Source organism: Sciurus vulgaris (genome assembly GCF_902686455.1).
Source record: "Sciurus vulgaris genome assembly, chromosome: 6".
Taxonomy (NCBI): Eukaryota; Metazoa; Chordata; class Mammalia; order Rodentia; family Sciuridae; genus Sciurus; species Sciurus vulgaris.
In genome coordinates, this window is record NC_136466.1 from 171,903,806 (window position 1) to 171,916,510 (window position 12,705).

Here is a 12,705-nt window from a genome sequence, read left to right on the forward strand (position 1 = left end):
GTTACAGCTCTAACTATCACATCTTCCTTCCAGCTAGGAAGAAGACATTCTCCCTTTAAAGGCATTTCCTAGAAGGTCCAGAAAACTTGTGCTCATATCTCATTCACCACCAGAACTTGGTTATATGACACTCAGATGACACACAGACTGGGAAATGCAGTCCATTCTGGGTAGCATTACTCCACTAAAATGTGTCTGTTGTATCACAGGAAGAGGGTGAGGATGGTGTCAGGAGAGAGCAGCAGGCTTGCATGGCCTCACCACTGGCCCTTCCTTGCCGGAACTTCCTCCTTCAGAAGTTCACTTGCCTCCCACCAAGACAGTTCTGACTCTAAACTTTGAGAAATGTCTTCCACGTTGAATTCCCTATGACAGGGAACACTATACTCAACCACATCTGATTTTTAGATAATACAAGAAAGTGTTCGTTTAAAACAGGAAACTCTAGGCTGGGCTGGGTTCAGTGGTGGAGCGCTTGCCTAGCACACGTGAGGCACTGGGTTCAGTCCTCTGCACCACGTAAAAATAAATAAAATAAGGTATCGTGCCCATCTACAACTAAAATACATATGTTTTTAGTTTACTTAAATATATATATATATGAAAACAGGAAACTCTCCTTCCTCATTCAGCAACAGGTGCCGGGACTCGGAAAGGGAGGTGCCCTGTGTTCAAGACCAGGACCCCGGGCAGGGCGTCCTGCCAGCCCCCTCCCTGTGTGCTGGGGTGGCTGAGGCCTCAAGCCACCTGCAGTTGCCACAGGGGATCCCTGAAAGTACTTGTTTCATGATTTTTGCATTTCTGACATTTTTGGTGGCAAAGATACATGCAAACACTTGTGCAAATCAGAAGTGTGAGGGAGAAGCCCCCAGCTCTGCCTTCCCACCTGTGGGCATGAAGACCCCAGGAGCCTGCCTCAGCTGTGTCCGCTGACGAGGGTCACTTCTCTAGCGCCCAGTGGTGACGCTCCACGCCACTGACTTTACCTTGGCACCTTGCAGGTGGCTGGTACTTACCAGAGTATTAAATGAGATCAAAACCTCCCAACAAAATATAAGAAGAGGTCTCATGTCGGGTGCCTGTTCCATGACAAATGTCCACGCTTGGGCTTGCGAAGCTGGACGAGCTGGTGTGTGGCCACAAGGCAGTGACCACTAGGGCATCCTCATGCGTAAGCAGAAAGGTCAGCTCCTGGTGGAGGTGACAGCCGGAGTCCTTCACTGGTGCTGGAGTGGCCTTGGCCGCAGCATGCCCTGCCTCAGTTTCCCACCTAGGAAATTCTCCTGCTCACACGCACCAGGAGCCCCAAGGAAGTGGAACTCAACCTAGGGTGTCCAAAGCTGGCTCCGCAGGGCTGAGAGCAGCAGGGCCTGGCTCGTCAATCTGACACCCAAAGAAAGTGGCGGGGCCAGAGGGACAGAGCGCTGAGGCCAAGCTCTCCTGCCTGCGGGGCCCCACAGCCATGGGAGCATTGGAGGGGAGGGGCAGAGGGCCAGCCAGGTCTCTGACCTTGCTGCTGGCAGCTTGTAGGAGGCCCGTCCCACTGAGATCCAGAGGACCCCATGGCAACAGGGGTGAAAAGCCTCTGGTCAAAAGAAGAGACCAGCCAGGAAGCTGAGCCCTCAGTGGTCAGGAGGGTGCTGGGCAATGGGGCCTGGGGCACAGGTCCTACTGGGCACTGGGGCTGCACTGTGATGTTTGGGGACTTCCTGCCCCTCTGGGCACCACCTCTCCCAGGCCTGGCCAGTTCCCAGAGACCAGGCAGCTTACCTGTGAGTCCACCTGTCTCACCAGCTGCCCAGAGTCCTCCTCCAGGGGCCCCACACTCCTTCCAGGCCCGAGACCTGCCTCTGCACCAGAGCCAGTGCCAGAGGGCGAGGGCCGTGCAGATTCTGAGGGTCCATGCTTCAGGCCTGCTGTGGGGTGATTGACAGAGTCCTCAAGGGTGCCACCCACATCCTCAAAGAAGGCCCAGGGAGCCGCCCTGCTCGTGGGACCATGAGCAGGCAGAGCCAGGAGGCCTGCTGTGGACCAGGATTGGCCCCCAGGCACCCGTCCTGCAGCACCTGGACACTTGAGCTCCTCTGCGACGCTGGCCCTAGCAGACCAAGGCAAACTGAAACAGCTCCCTGAGCACATCAGCCCCTGCACGGGGCACTCGGCGAGAAGGCAGTCCGCCCCGAGCTGCCAGCGCATGCACCTGTGCCTGTGGACAGACAGAACAGACTGCACCCAGGGCCACTGGGGAGCACGGAGCTGCTCAGGTTCCACCTACCTATCAAGTATCCTTGATGGCTTCCACCTATCAAGGAGCCAGGGCTGATGTGAGTTCCTTGGCACACAGACGGCAGTTCCTCTGAGTTTCCTGATGCGATTGTGCGCCTCAAAACCAAGTGGGGTGGACAGAAAATGACCTGCTGCCTACTGGACAAAGCCCGTTGGGTGTCGTTCCCCCGTGTGATCATCCCCAACTGGTTAACAACGTGGAAACCTGACATTTTGACATGGTGAAGCCCCAAATGCATCACATCTTCTTTCTCTCTTTTTCCCAAAGCACATCTGCATTCAGTGGAGTGAGCTCCTGCCATGCCGTGCATTTCCTTTCCCTTGGGAAACCATGCTCCTTCTGTCCCTGGGGAGGCAGGGGTTTCTCTCAACTGTGGTGGGCCCTGGGGGGATGAGGGACGCAGCCCAGGCCCCCAGCCAGGAACTGCCCTCTGCAAAGTGTCAGGGACACTGCTCCAGGTGGTGCACCAAATCCACCAGGGACAGCAGGCCCTGGGGTCGTCCCCCCAGAGCCCCGACACCTTCAGCCTGGGAGAAGACAGAGTCTGCAGCAAACTGGCCATTTGGGCATTTTATGGCCAGAGTTGCACAGAACATTTCCACGGAGAGACTGCCAAGCTCAGGTGACCAGGACACTGCAGACCCACAGAAAGGGGCAGGCGTGAGGGGAACGCCAGGCGCAGAGGCTGTGGTCAGGAAGTCGGCACGGGTGTGTCAGCGCAGCTTGCTTGGCTGCTCTCTGGAAGTGGGCACGAGGCTCAGCTTCTCCCTCCAACAGTCAGACAGCTTCTTCCGGACAGCCCAGCCTGGGAGGGAGGGAGCCCAGAACTGGCCTCGACCGCACGGCATGGGGCAGCAAAGGGCCGCGTGGGGCCAATGGGGACTGTGCTGGCCTTTAGCTTCTCTTCATCTATCTGCCTAAGGCATCCAACACTTGATGGTGGGCTGAACTGCACCCTCTAAAAAGATCTGTGCCAGTCCCAGCCCCTGGTCCCTGGGCAGGCGATCTCAGTTGGAAAGCAGTTTGTGCAGATGTAATCAAGACAAGGCTCTGTCAGACCATGCTGCATTTATAGAGGCCTTAGATCCAGTGACTGGTGTCCTCACAGAGAAAGGAGAGAGCAATCAGAGGACACTGGCCTGAGAGAGATGGCCATAGGCAGGGAGCAGAGGGCAACACAGTGTGCCTGAGCCCAGGAACACTGGACTGAGCGCCCAGAAGCAGGAGACAGGCCTGTAGGCCGCCAGCCCAGAGGCTAGCCCAAGCTTGTACTCAAGGACACTCACAGGACACCAGGCCCAAGGAGGGCGACACGCATTCTGAACAAGTCCACCAAAACATTCACCAAGGCAGACCACGTGCTGGACACAAACCCAGTCTGTCTCCATCACCTGGAAGATCTGAGTCGTACACAGTCGGCCCTCTCACCACCATGGAACCAAGCCAGCAGTCAAGAGGGGACTCTGGAAAACCCCCAAATACAGAGAAACAAAAAGAAAAGATGGTTCTAAATCAGCTATGGGTCAACAAGTAAGTCAAAACAAAAACCAGAATTCACAGTGAACTAAATAAAAATAGTGATACCACCCGTCCCAGTTTGTGAGTGCAGGGAAGTGTGTAGCACTAAATGCCTACGTTACAAAAGGAAGAGCGTCCTCGAGTAAGTGACCATAGCACTCAGCTTAGGAATCCAGATGACAGAGAGCAAATTAAGCCCAAGGAGGTCAGAAGAAAGGAAGAGGTTAAGATCCTAGAAGAGGAGGCTGGTGGACATCCACAGAACCAGGCACGTCTCTGAGACCACCGTAGCAGTCAGGGATGAGACATCAGCTCACATCGTTGACAGTGGGAATCCAGAACACGTCTATGCCAACCACCAGTACGCTGGACACTTACCCGAGAGGGACTAATTCCTAGAAAGACACAAATGGCAGACCTCACTCCAGAGGAAACATGATCAGGAAACTGTCTATCAAACAGTTTGAATTTTAAGTTAAGTGTTTCCACAAAGGACACTGCACGCCCACATGACTTGGCTGAAAGGTGTTACAAAGATCTTTGAAAGAAACAGTCCCAATTCCACATAGACCATCCAGGAAGTTCAAAGAGGAAGGAGAAGTGGCCACCAGGTTTCACCTTAGGAGAAGGAAGGAGCCGCACTGTCCCTCACGAGGGCACAAGTGCAGGTTCTCGGGCATGTGCAGGGAGACATTGGGCAGAAAGGCCGCTTGTGCCGAGTGGGAGGGCATGGGGCTCGGCCTGGCCACGCCGGCCACAGGACGCTAGGCACTAGGGGGAGGAAAGGCTTCCTGCTGGAGAGGAAGCAGAACACTCACCCAGTGCTGTCCAGCATTCAGAACCCAGGAGAGGACGCTAGAGCCTGCAAGTGGCTGCCCAGCAAGGCTTCAAAGCACAGAGAACACCAAAGCAAGTTGTGTTTCTCTGTCTAGCAATAAACAATCACAGTCGAAAATTTAAAACTAGCATTTACATTAGACCAAGATATTACATATTAGTGATAATCTGGTGAAGGAGGTGCAGGATTTGTATACTAAAGCTTCAAAACCTCGTTGAGAGGACAGAAAGAAATCACAGGTGGATTGGGAGATACGCATGGGAATGAAAGGAAAGACTCAGTATTGTTAAGATGCTCCAAAATTTCTGCATGGAGTAAACATAATCCCAACCAAAATGGCAAGCTTCTCACGAGGAAACCGCTAAACCAGCGCCACGATTCATGTGCGAATGGCAAACACCTAGAATCACCCGGAATGACTTTCAAAAGGAAAACCAAGCTTGATGACCAACACGTCTGATCTCCAAACACGTAGAACTAGCAACCGCAAGGCACAGAATTCACAGCAATGGGGACCGCGCTGCTGTCGGAACAGGAGCGTGCAGAGCAGACAAAGACGGCTCAGTGCAGGAAGACAATCTCATGACAAGCAGAGGGGACCACTGCATGTCCACGGGCAAAAACCAAAGCTCCTGCCTGTAGCCTCACAGTGGGCTGCGGAGGCAGATGTGCAGCATGAAATGCAGACACATGAAGAAACGGGGAAACACTGTGGCCCTGGGTGAGGCAAAGCAGCCTGGCTGTGGCATCAAAGCACACGCCTTTAAAAAGGATGAACTGAACTTCGCAAAGATGAAGAACCGCTCCTCTCTGAAAATATCCTAGCTGATCATGTTGATGTTAGCCTGAGGTCCCCACAGCTCCAAAGGCTGAGGCAGGAGGGTCGCCTGAGCCCAAGAGTTCAGGATCAGCCTGTGCAACAAAGAGACCCTTTCTCAAAAAGAGAAAGAGGAAGGGAGGGAGGAAAGGTGAAGAGAAGAGAAAGAAAAACCCTGTTACGACAGCAAGAAGACAGACATCAGATGGCAAAAAGTATTTGCAGATCATATACATTAAACAAGAACTATATTCAGAATATATAAAATATTTCCAGATCCACTAATATGAACAAATAAATGATTAAAACTTTCTTGGTACCAGGGATTGAACCCAGGGGTGCTTAACCACCAAGCCACATCCCTGGCCTTTTATTTTTCATTTTGAGACAGGGTCTTGCTAAATTGCTGAGGCTGCCTTTGAACTTGGAATCCTCCTGCCTCAGCCTCCCTAGCCACTGGGATTACAGGCGTGCACCAATGCCCAGAATGAATAAACATTTTAATAAGAGAAACACTTGGACAGATCCTTGAAGATTTATGGATGGTGAATGGGAATATGATAAAATGCTCTCCAGCAGTACTCATTTGGGTTTGCAAATTTAGGTCATGATCAAATACCTCTACACGCATACTAGATTGTCTAAAATTAAAAAGTCTAAACATACCAACTATTGGCAGGAATGTGAAAGATCCACTGAAGCAAACAAAACACAAGCAGAATACAAACTTGTTTTAGAATTCTATGTGCATCAGGAAAAGTGCTACAAACACGAAGGCAAAACGGAAACCGCCAGAATACACGTCCAAGAGAGGAGCCACACTTCAAGAGTGTCAGTGAGACTTCTCTGGGAGGAAGGAAAACAGCACCAGAAGAAAACTCAGCTCTAAACAGAGCAAAGGACATTCTGGAAATGGCAACTATACAGCAAAAATGCAAAAGCCTTCCCAGACGGATGTTTCTACTCTGGGGAAAAGTGACTGCTCAAAGCAAAAACAGTAACATTGTTTTGAGGAGTCTGCAGCATATGCAAAGCTAAAATACACGGAAACAATAGCACAACCAGGCACAGGAATCCCAGTGACTTGGGAGGCTGAGGCAGGAGGATTATAAATTCGAGGTCTGTCTGGGCAATTTAGTGAGACCCTGTCTCAAAATGAAACTTAAAACGAGCTGGGGCTGGGGCTCAGCAGTAGAGCACTCACCTGGCATTGGCGGGCTCCACCCCAGGAAGCAAGGAACAGAAAGGAAAGCCGACCGGCGCAGAGGGGCTGTGACAGTGCTCATGGTGAGGGGCTTCGGCTCCGCGGGAAGCGGTGAGACAAGCCGACAGCTCCAGACACACACTCGTGGAGCCCTGAAGCAGACGCTAACTACTCTAAAGGGAGGACAGCCGACAGGCCAAACGCAGAGACAGTGACAACAGATCAAGTGGGTCCACAAGAAAGCCACACGGAGAGAGCCACCTGCGACGGCCAGGAAAGACAGGCGAGCAAGCAGGAGGGAAGGCCGAAGCCCACATGTGGGACCGTGGGAGGCCCTCGGGGCCCATCCCCTCCTGTCAGCGCACTCCAGAGGAAGGGAAGCAAGGCGTGTCCCCACGCTGGCTACTGGAAACCCTCCTGAAGATATGGCCATAGAAAGATGTGACGCCCAAGGACAGGAATCATGCCACAGAGACTCTAAACTCAGGCAGCTAAGGTGACCATGCCAGTGTCAGAAGCCGCAGATTTCAGGATGGGACATGCCACCAAGGTCCGAGCGGCATCAGGATAACAGTGGGCTCACCGAGAAAACGCAGCAGCTCTAAATTCATGCACACCCAAGAACACAGCCTGAGAACCCACGAGGCAGACACTAACAGGGCTCTGGTCACAGTTGGCCTGTTGCTAACAGAACAGGCACCAGAAGTGATGAAGATACAGAAGCTTCAAGAAAAGTTGACCAGCTGATCTGGATGGCATCACAGACCCTCCACCCAGACAGAGCACACACTTGTAACTGATGTGTAGCTAGAGGCCACAGGAGGACTGAGCTCAGGAGACACTGTGCTGAGACCACAAAGGAATGCATTGACGTCGACAGCAGAAATGTGTCTGGAACACCTCCAAGTATCTGGACATAATATGCAACCACGCAACACCTGGGGCAAAGAAGAAACCCTACGGGGAACAGAGTAAAGACTGAACGGAAGGGAAAAAACATCTGTGGAATCCAGGCAGAGTTGGCGGAGCAGGAAATGTCCAGCAAGAAATAAGAGCAGCCTGAAGTCACTCCCACCGTGAGAGGAGGAACTAAGAGCGGCCTGAGCTTGAAGTAGGGAAAGGACAGGAAAGAACTTGCAGCTGCTGTCAAAAGGCTGTGAGGTGAGGCCCTGTCCTCGCTCGGCCATGTGAAGACATGGTGCTCCGGGGCCATCTTGGAAGCAGGCATCAGCCACCCACCAGACCCATTCTTGCTTTGGTCTTGGACTTCCCAGGCTCCAGAACTGGGGGAACACACTTCTGTTCCTTACCCACCACCCAGTCTCGGGTATTTTGCTACAGCAACACAAGCAGACTAAAACAGAGGACTTGCCCATGTCACCCGTGGCAGGCCCGTCCCTGGGGATCTGTGTGACACACATCTTCCTCAGACACTCGCTTCCTGTCCATGAGTCTTGTCACACCTGACTGGCACAAATCGCCTTCTTCAGCCTCCTCCAAAAGGATCCTCCTGACCCAAGGGTCCATGCGGTCCACCCCAGTCTCACTTCCCATGGTGGCTCCAACGAAGGCTAATGGGGCAGGCACTGAAGGCCTTTCCCAGGAGATGGGGCTTCTCTGCATGTGGCCCGAGGACACTGCCAGAGGACACCACCTGGCCTGCTAAGCCAGCTTAGCCTGCAGGGCAGGGCAGTGCCACTCACAGGCACTCTTGGAGACTACGGGGCTCCCAACAGATGCCCACAAGCTGGGAAGAAGCAGCAGCTTCGCAGGCTCACAGTTCTAAGGCCAAAAGTCCAGACCAGGGGACCTCGGGGCCTCCTCTGAAGTCTCCAGGCAGCGGTTCTCCAGATCTCTAGTCTCCAGTGACTGATCAGCTCGTGGCAGCACAACTCCAGTCTCAGCTTGGCTTTCATCCTGGGAATGTGTCCCTATCCAGATTTCCCCAGTCATACTGGATAGGGCCCATGGATTTCATCAACAGCAAAGACCCTACTTCCAGTAAGTTGACATCCGCAGGTCCTGGGCTGAGCACTCCAGCATCTCTGTGGGCTTGCAACCCAGCCTGACACACAGACAGCTCTCCAGGCTACTCAGATCCCGCCCCGCCGCCAACGGTCATCTCTCTGTGTGCACGTGGCCAGGCCAATTCAATGCCATCCAGCCTCTGCAACTAGAAGGACCCTGACATTGGCACCAGCTTTTCTGTTTGCCAAGACCCAGTTCTGAGACAGCAGTAACCCCAGAACTGGGATGCCCTTAGGCCTCTCCTCCTGGGGGACTTTGAGCCAGACTGTTTTGTCTGGGCAGGTGGGGGGTGGGCAGCCCTGCCAGGGTGAGAGGCTTTTGTGCCCTGGCGCTTTCCTGACTCTCACATTTGGATGAGAAGCTGCTCCTTAGGTACTGGGATCTTGTTGCCAGAGAGTGGAGCAAGTGGCCACTGAAAGCCCAGAGGTCAATGGGATGCTGACGGCCAGGCCACAGCACAACTGAAACAGACCCCATCAGCAACAAGGTTCATCCCAGGCCCCAAGGGCTCCCCTGCCTCTCTTGGTGCACAGGGAGGGCACAGCTGCATGGGTTTCTTTTCACAGATGGAGAGCCCAAGGTGAGGTCACTTGCTGAGGTCAAGAGTGAGGTTTTGAAGTGGTTGGACCAGCAGGTACCCTTCCCCTCTGAACACTGTAGGGTGCCATAGACCCTCACCTGCAGTTCTGTTTCTCTCTCCCCATCCAGGCCTGGAAACAGAAGGGCCTCAGAAGGGCCCACTGCCTGGCCACAGGTCTGCTTTGTTCAGCCAGCGTATTAGCCAGTTAGCAGAGGGCTCAGGCCACCCCCTGAACAGCTGCCTAGGAAAGACATGGCTGGGGATCCTCAGAGCACTGATGTCCCCAGAAGCTTCCAGACCTTGGAGTACAGGAGAGCTCTGGTTCGTTCCTCCTGCTTTCTGGTGTCAGTGTATGTTGGGGGCAGTGGGCTAGGAAGAGAGGGTGTCTGAGCCCCTCTTCACCCACAGCTTGCTGTGTGCAGTGGCACCGACAGGGGCACAGAGAAATTCAGCTGATGTTCTGGTAAACAATGTGCAATGGATTTTTCAAATTTATAGATTTTGACCACAAAGCTATTTCGCTTTCGCTCTAGTTAATAATGAGTCACAAATTAGGGATCCCCAAATGCCTCCCCCCCCCCCACCCCCCGTACCCTCGGAGGTAACTGCAGGAATTCCAGGAGTCCAAGAAAAACTCTCGCCTCCCAGGACCTTCTGCAACCACTGGGCCCGCTTGGAGCTGCCGCCTTGGACCGTGCCTCCGGGGTAGGGGCGCGGCCGGGTGGGCGAGGACCCAGGAGGAAAGAAGGCTGCTCAGAAGGTCGCGGAGCTGGGCGGCAGGGCCCAGGGGCCCCTCCACCAGCCAACCGCCCCGAGGCCGTGCTCCCTCTGATCCCGGGCTCCGCACCCAGCGCCCCGGGAGCGCGCGTGCCCGCCACTTCCGCGGCCGCGCTGGCCGCCGCCCGAGCCGGCGCAGCCGCGGGCAGGCCTGGGCGCTGGGCCGCCGCGCAGGGAGGCGGAGGCGGAGGCGGGCCCGCCGCCCCGCCCGGGCCGCCCGCCGCCCACGTCACACCGCCGCCCCTCCCGCGCCTGCGCCGCCCGCCCGCCGCGCATCCTCAGCCCGCCGCGCGTCCTCCGCCGCTGCTGCCGCTCTCCGCCAGCTCGGCGCCCAGCTCCGCGCCCGGTTCCCTAGCGGCGGGCGGGCGGGCGGCCATGAGGCTGCGGGGACGCGGGCCGCGGGCCGCCCCCGCCTCCGGCGTAGCGGCGGGCGACGCGCGACGACTGGCGCCCCCGGGGCGCAACCCCTTCGTGCACGAGCTGCGGCTGAGCGCCCTGCAGAAGGCCCAGGTGGGTGTCCCGCGACGCACGCCGGGGACCCGGCGGGATGCGGGCCCGGGAGGCGCGGCCGCCGGTGGGGCTGGGGAGGGTCCAGGGACGCGGCCCCTCCCTCGCCGACCCTCGTCCGGTGGCCCCTACACTCCCTGCGACGCGCCGCTCGATCCCCCGCACCCGGCTTCCCGCCGCCCTCACCCTGATCCCTGGGCCCCTGGCACCCGGTTTCCCGCAGCCCGCACCCTGATGCTGGCCCCGCACCCCCTTAGCCTGCAGCCCGATCCCCGCCCCGCATCTGGGTCCCTGCTGCTCCTCCCAGGCTGCAGGCCCCGCGCTGCTGAGCGGGCATCCCCTCCACGCGGCTAAGCTCAGCGCGGGAGGCCGACTTTGAGTCTCCATAGCCTCGTGTGCGGGACTTTGCCTGGTCATTTGAATCTGTGCCTGAGAGAGTGGGCGCATGGGGCGGACGGGCCAAGTGGGCAGGGGGATTTCCGCCTGTGTGTCTGCAGTTTCCTGGCGCGTGTGCATCTTCCGTAAGGAGGCTCCCCAGGGGCGTCTGACCCAAGTCAACTTTGTGTGACCTGGTTCCCACGTGGGAGGGAAGGGTGTGTGGTGGCTTCCCTAAAGGTGTTTCTGGCCAGGTGGGGGGTGAGTGGGGACCTGGTCCAGGCAGGAAGGGACACTTGCCCCTTTTGTTCTTGTGGCTCTCCCTGTGGAACATGTCCCTTGCCGCGTTGGCACTCCAGTGTGACTCTGGGGCCAGTCCTTCACGTTCTGAGGAGCTCGCCCAGGCCTCTCTGGTAGGAGGACTGCATGCTGTCAGGGCTTAAGGAGTGAGGAAACTTCTGTGGGCAGAGGGAGTTCGTTCTTAATGTGTAAAGTAACTCGCCTGATACCACATCAGGGTGAGAAGTCCCGGGGTCCTGGTCACAGGTGAGGCTTTCCCAGGATGTCTGTCTGTCTTCAAGCCCTGGGTGGCATTGATTGCCACCTGTGGAGGAAAGTGGTGGGCAAAAGACTGAGCGCAGAGAGGGCAAGGGCAATGTTGGCCCCAGCTGGGCCCCCAGACCCTGTCCCTGCATGTGTGGAGGCAGGCTTGGGGACCCGCCGTGCTGCGTGGGGCTCTGCCTGGAACCTCCCCTGCAACCTTCACCTCACCTGCCAGCTGCTGTGCCTGCAGAAGGACGCAGTCCCTCTCCTTCACCCCCACTGCCTCCCCAGCCACTCCCTGGCCAGTGCGCCTTCCTCTCTCCCCCTCCTCCTGCCACTCTGCGGCTTAGAAGCCCTCCCTGGGATGGAGCCCATCCTGTGGTTTTCTAGGGCCTTCCCTGCTTCACCTCAGCCTGGTCACCCTCTGCACCCTCCCCTACCCATCCTGATCATGCTGCCCTGCCCTGGTCATCCTGTTGGCCCTACTTCTCCCTGACCCTTCCCTCTCTGGCCTCACTGCTTCTTCCTCCAGTCTTGGTGAAGCATCCCTCTTCTAGGACACTAGCGCCTCCCTCCCTTTGTGTCCTGCCAGAGTCGCAGCCCCTTAGGAGGGAAAGTCAGGGCCAGGTCCACTGCCCGACAGGAAGTAGGGCAGAGGCCCCTGACCTCGGGGAGAAGTCAGGGTTGGGTTAGAGTGCCACCCCCAGCCTGCTTTCTGCTCCTGGAACTCATGCACCTCCATTCCAGCTGCTCTCAGCAGGGACCATGGAGAAGCTGCCATCACTGTTGGGCTTCCCCAGGGCTGATTTTCGGAGGGCCCTGCCCTGCCGAGTCCTGGTCCTGGATATGGGTAGCCAGCCGGGGCTGGCCTTTGGCAGGAACAGGTGTGTGTGGTGCTCCAGCCTCCCAGGAGGTACTGTGCACTCATGCTGCCAGGCTTCGGAGCCCTCAGGGTCTTTGGGGTACTTGGGACGGTTGTACCTGCTCTGGTGCGGCTGAGGGTTGCAGCCTGTGAATGCCCTCAGATTCTCGGTGGAAACGTTGGCTTTCACCAAGCACTAGTCTGTGAACCTCTTACCTCTAGGCTAGGCATGGCCAAACATTCTCTACAGGTGAGTGGCCTGTCTTTCAAGCAGAGAAAGCGTGCTTCCTGGATGAAGAAAGGCCCATTACCAAACACTGAGGTGCTCGGAAACTCCCGTACCAGAGCCCAGGTGCATCCCTCCTGGGA

At 56.4% G+C, this 12,705-nt stretch overlaps 1 protein-coding gene across 1 annotated transcript in view; it reads left to right on the forward strand.

Moving 5' to 3' along the window:
* The first annotated feature begins 10,309 nt into the window (after positions 1-10,309).
* Positions 10,310-12,705, forward strand: part of LPCAT1 (lysophosphatidylcholine acyltransferase 1) — a 44,002-nt gene continuing 41,606 nt past the window's right edge. Inside the window, exon 1 of the mRNA XM_079143499.1 lies at positions 10,310-10,559. Within this exon, the coding sequence (XP_078999625.1) occupies positions 10,425-10,559 (135 nt within the window). The 5' untranslated portion in view covers positions 10,310-10,424. The remainder of the gene's footprint in view (positions 10,560-12,705) is intronic.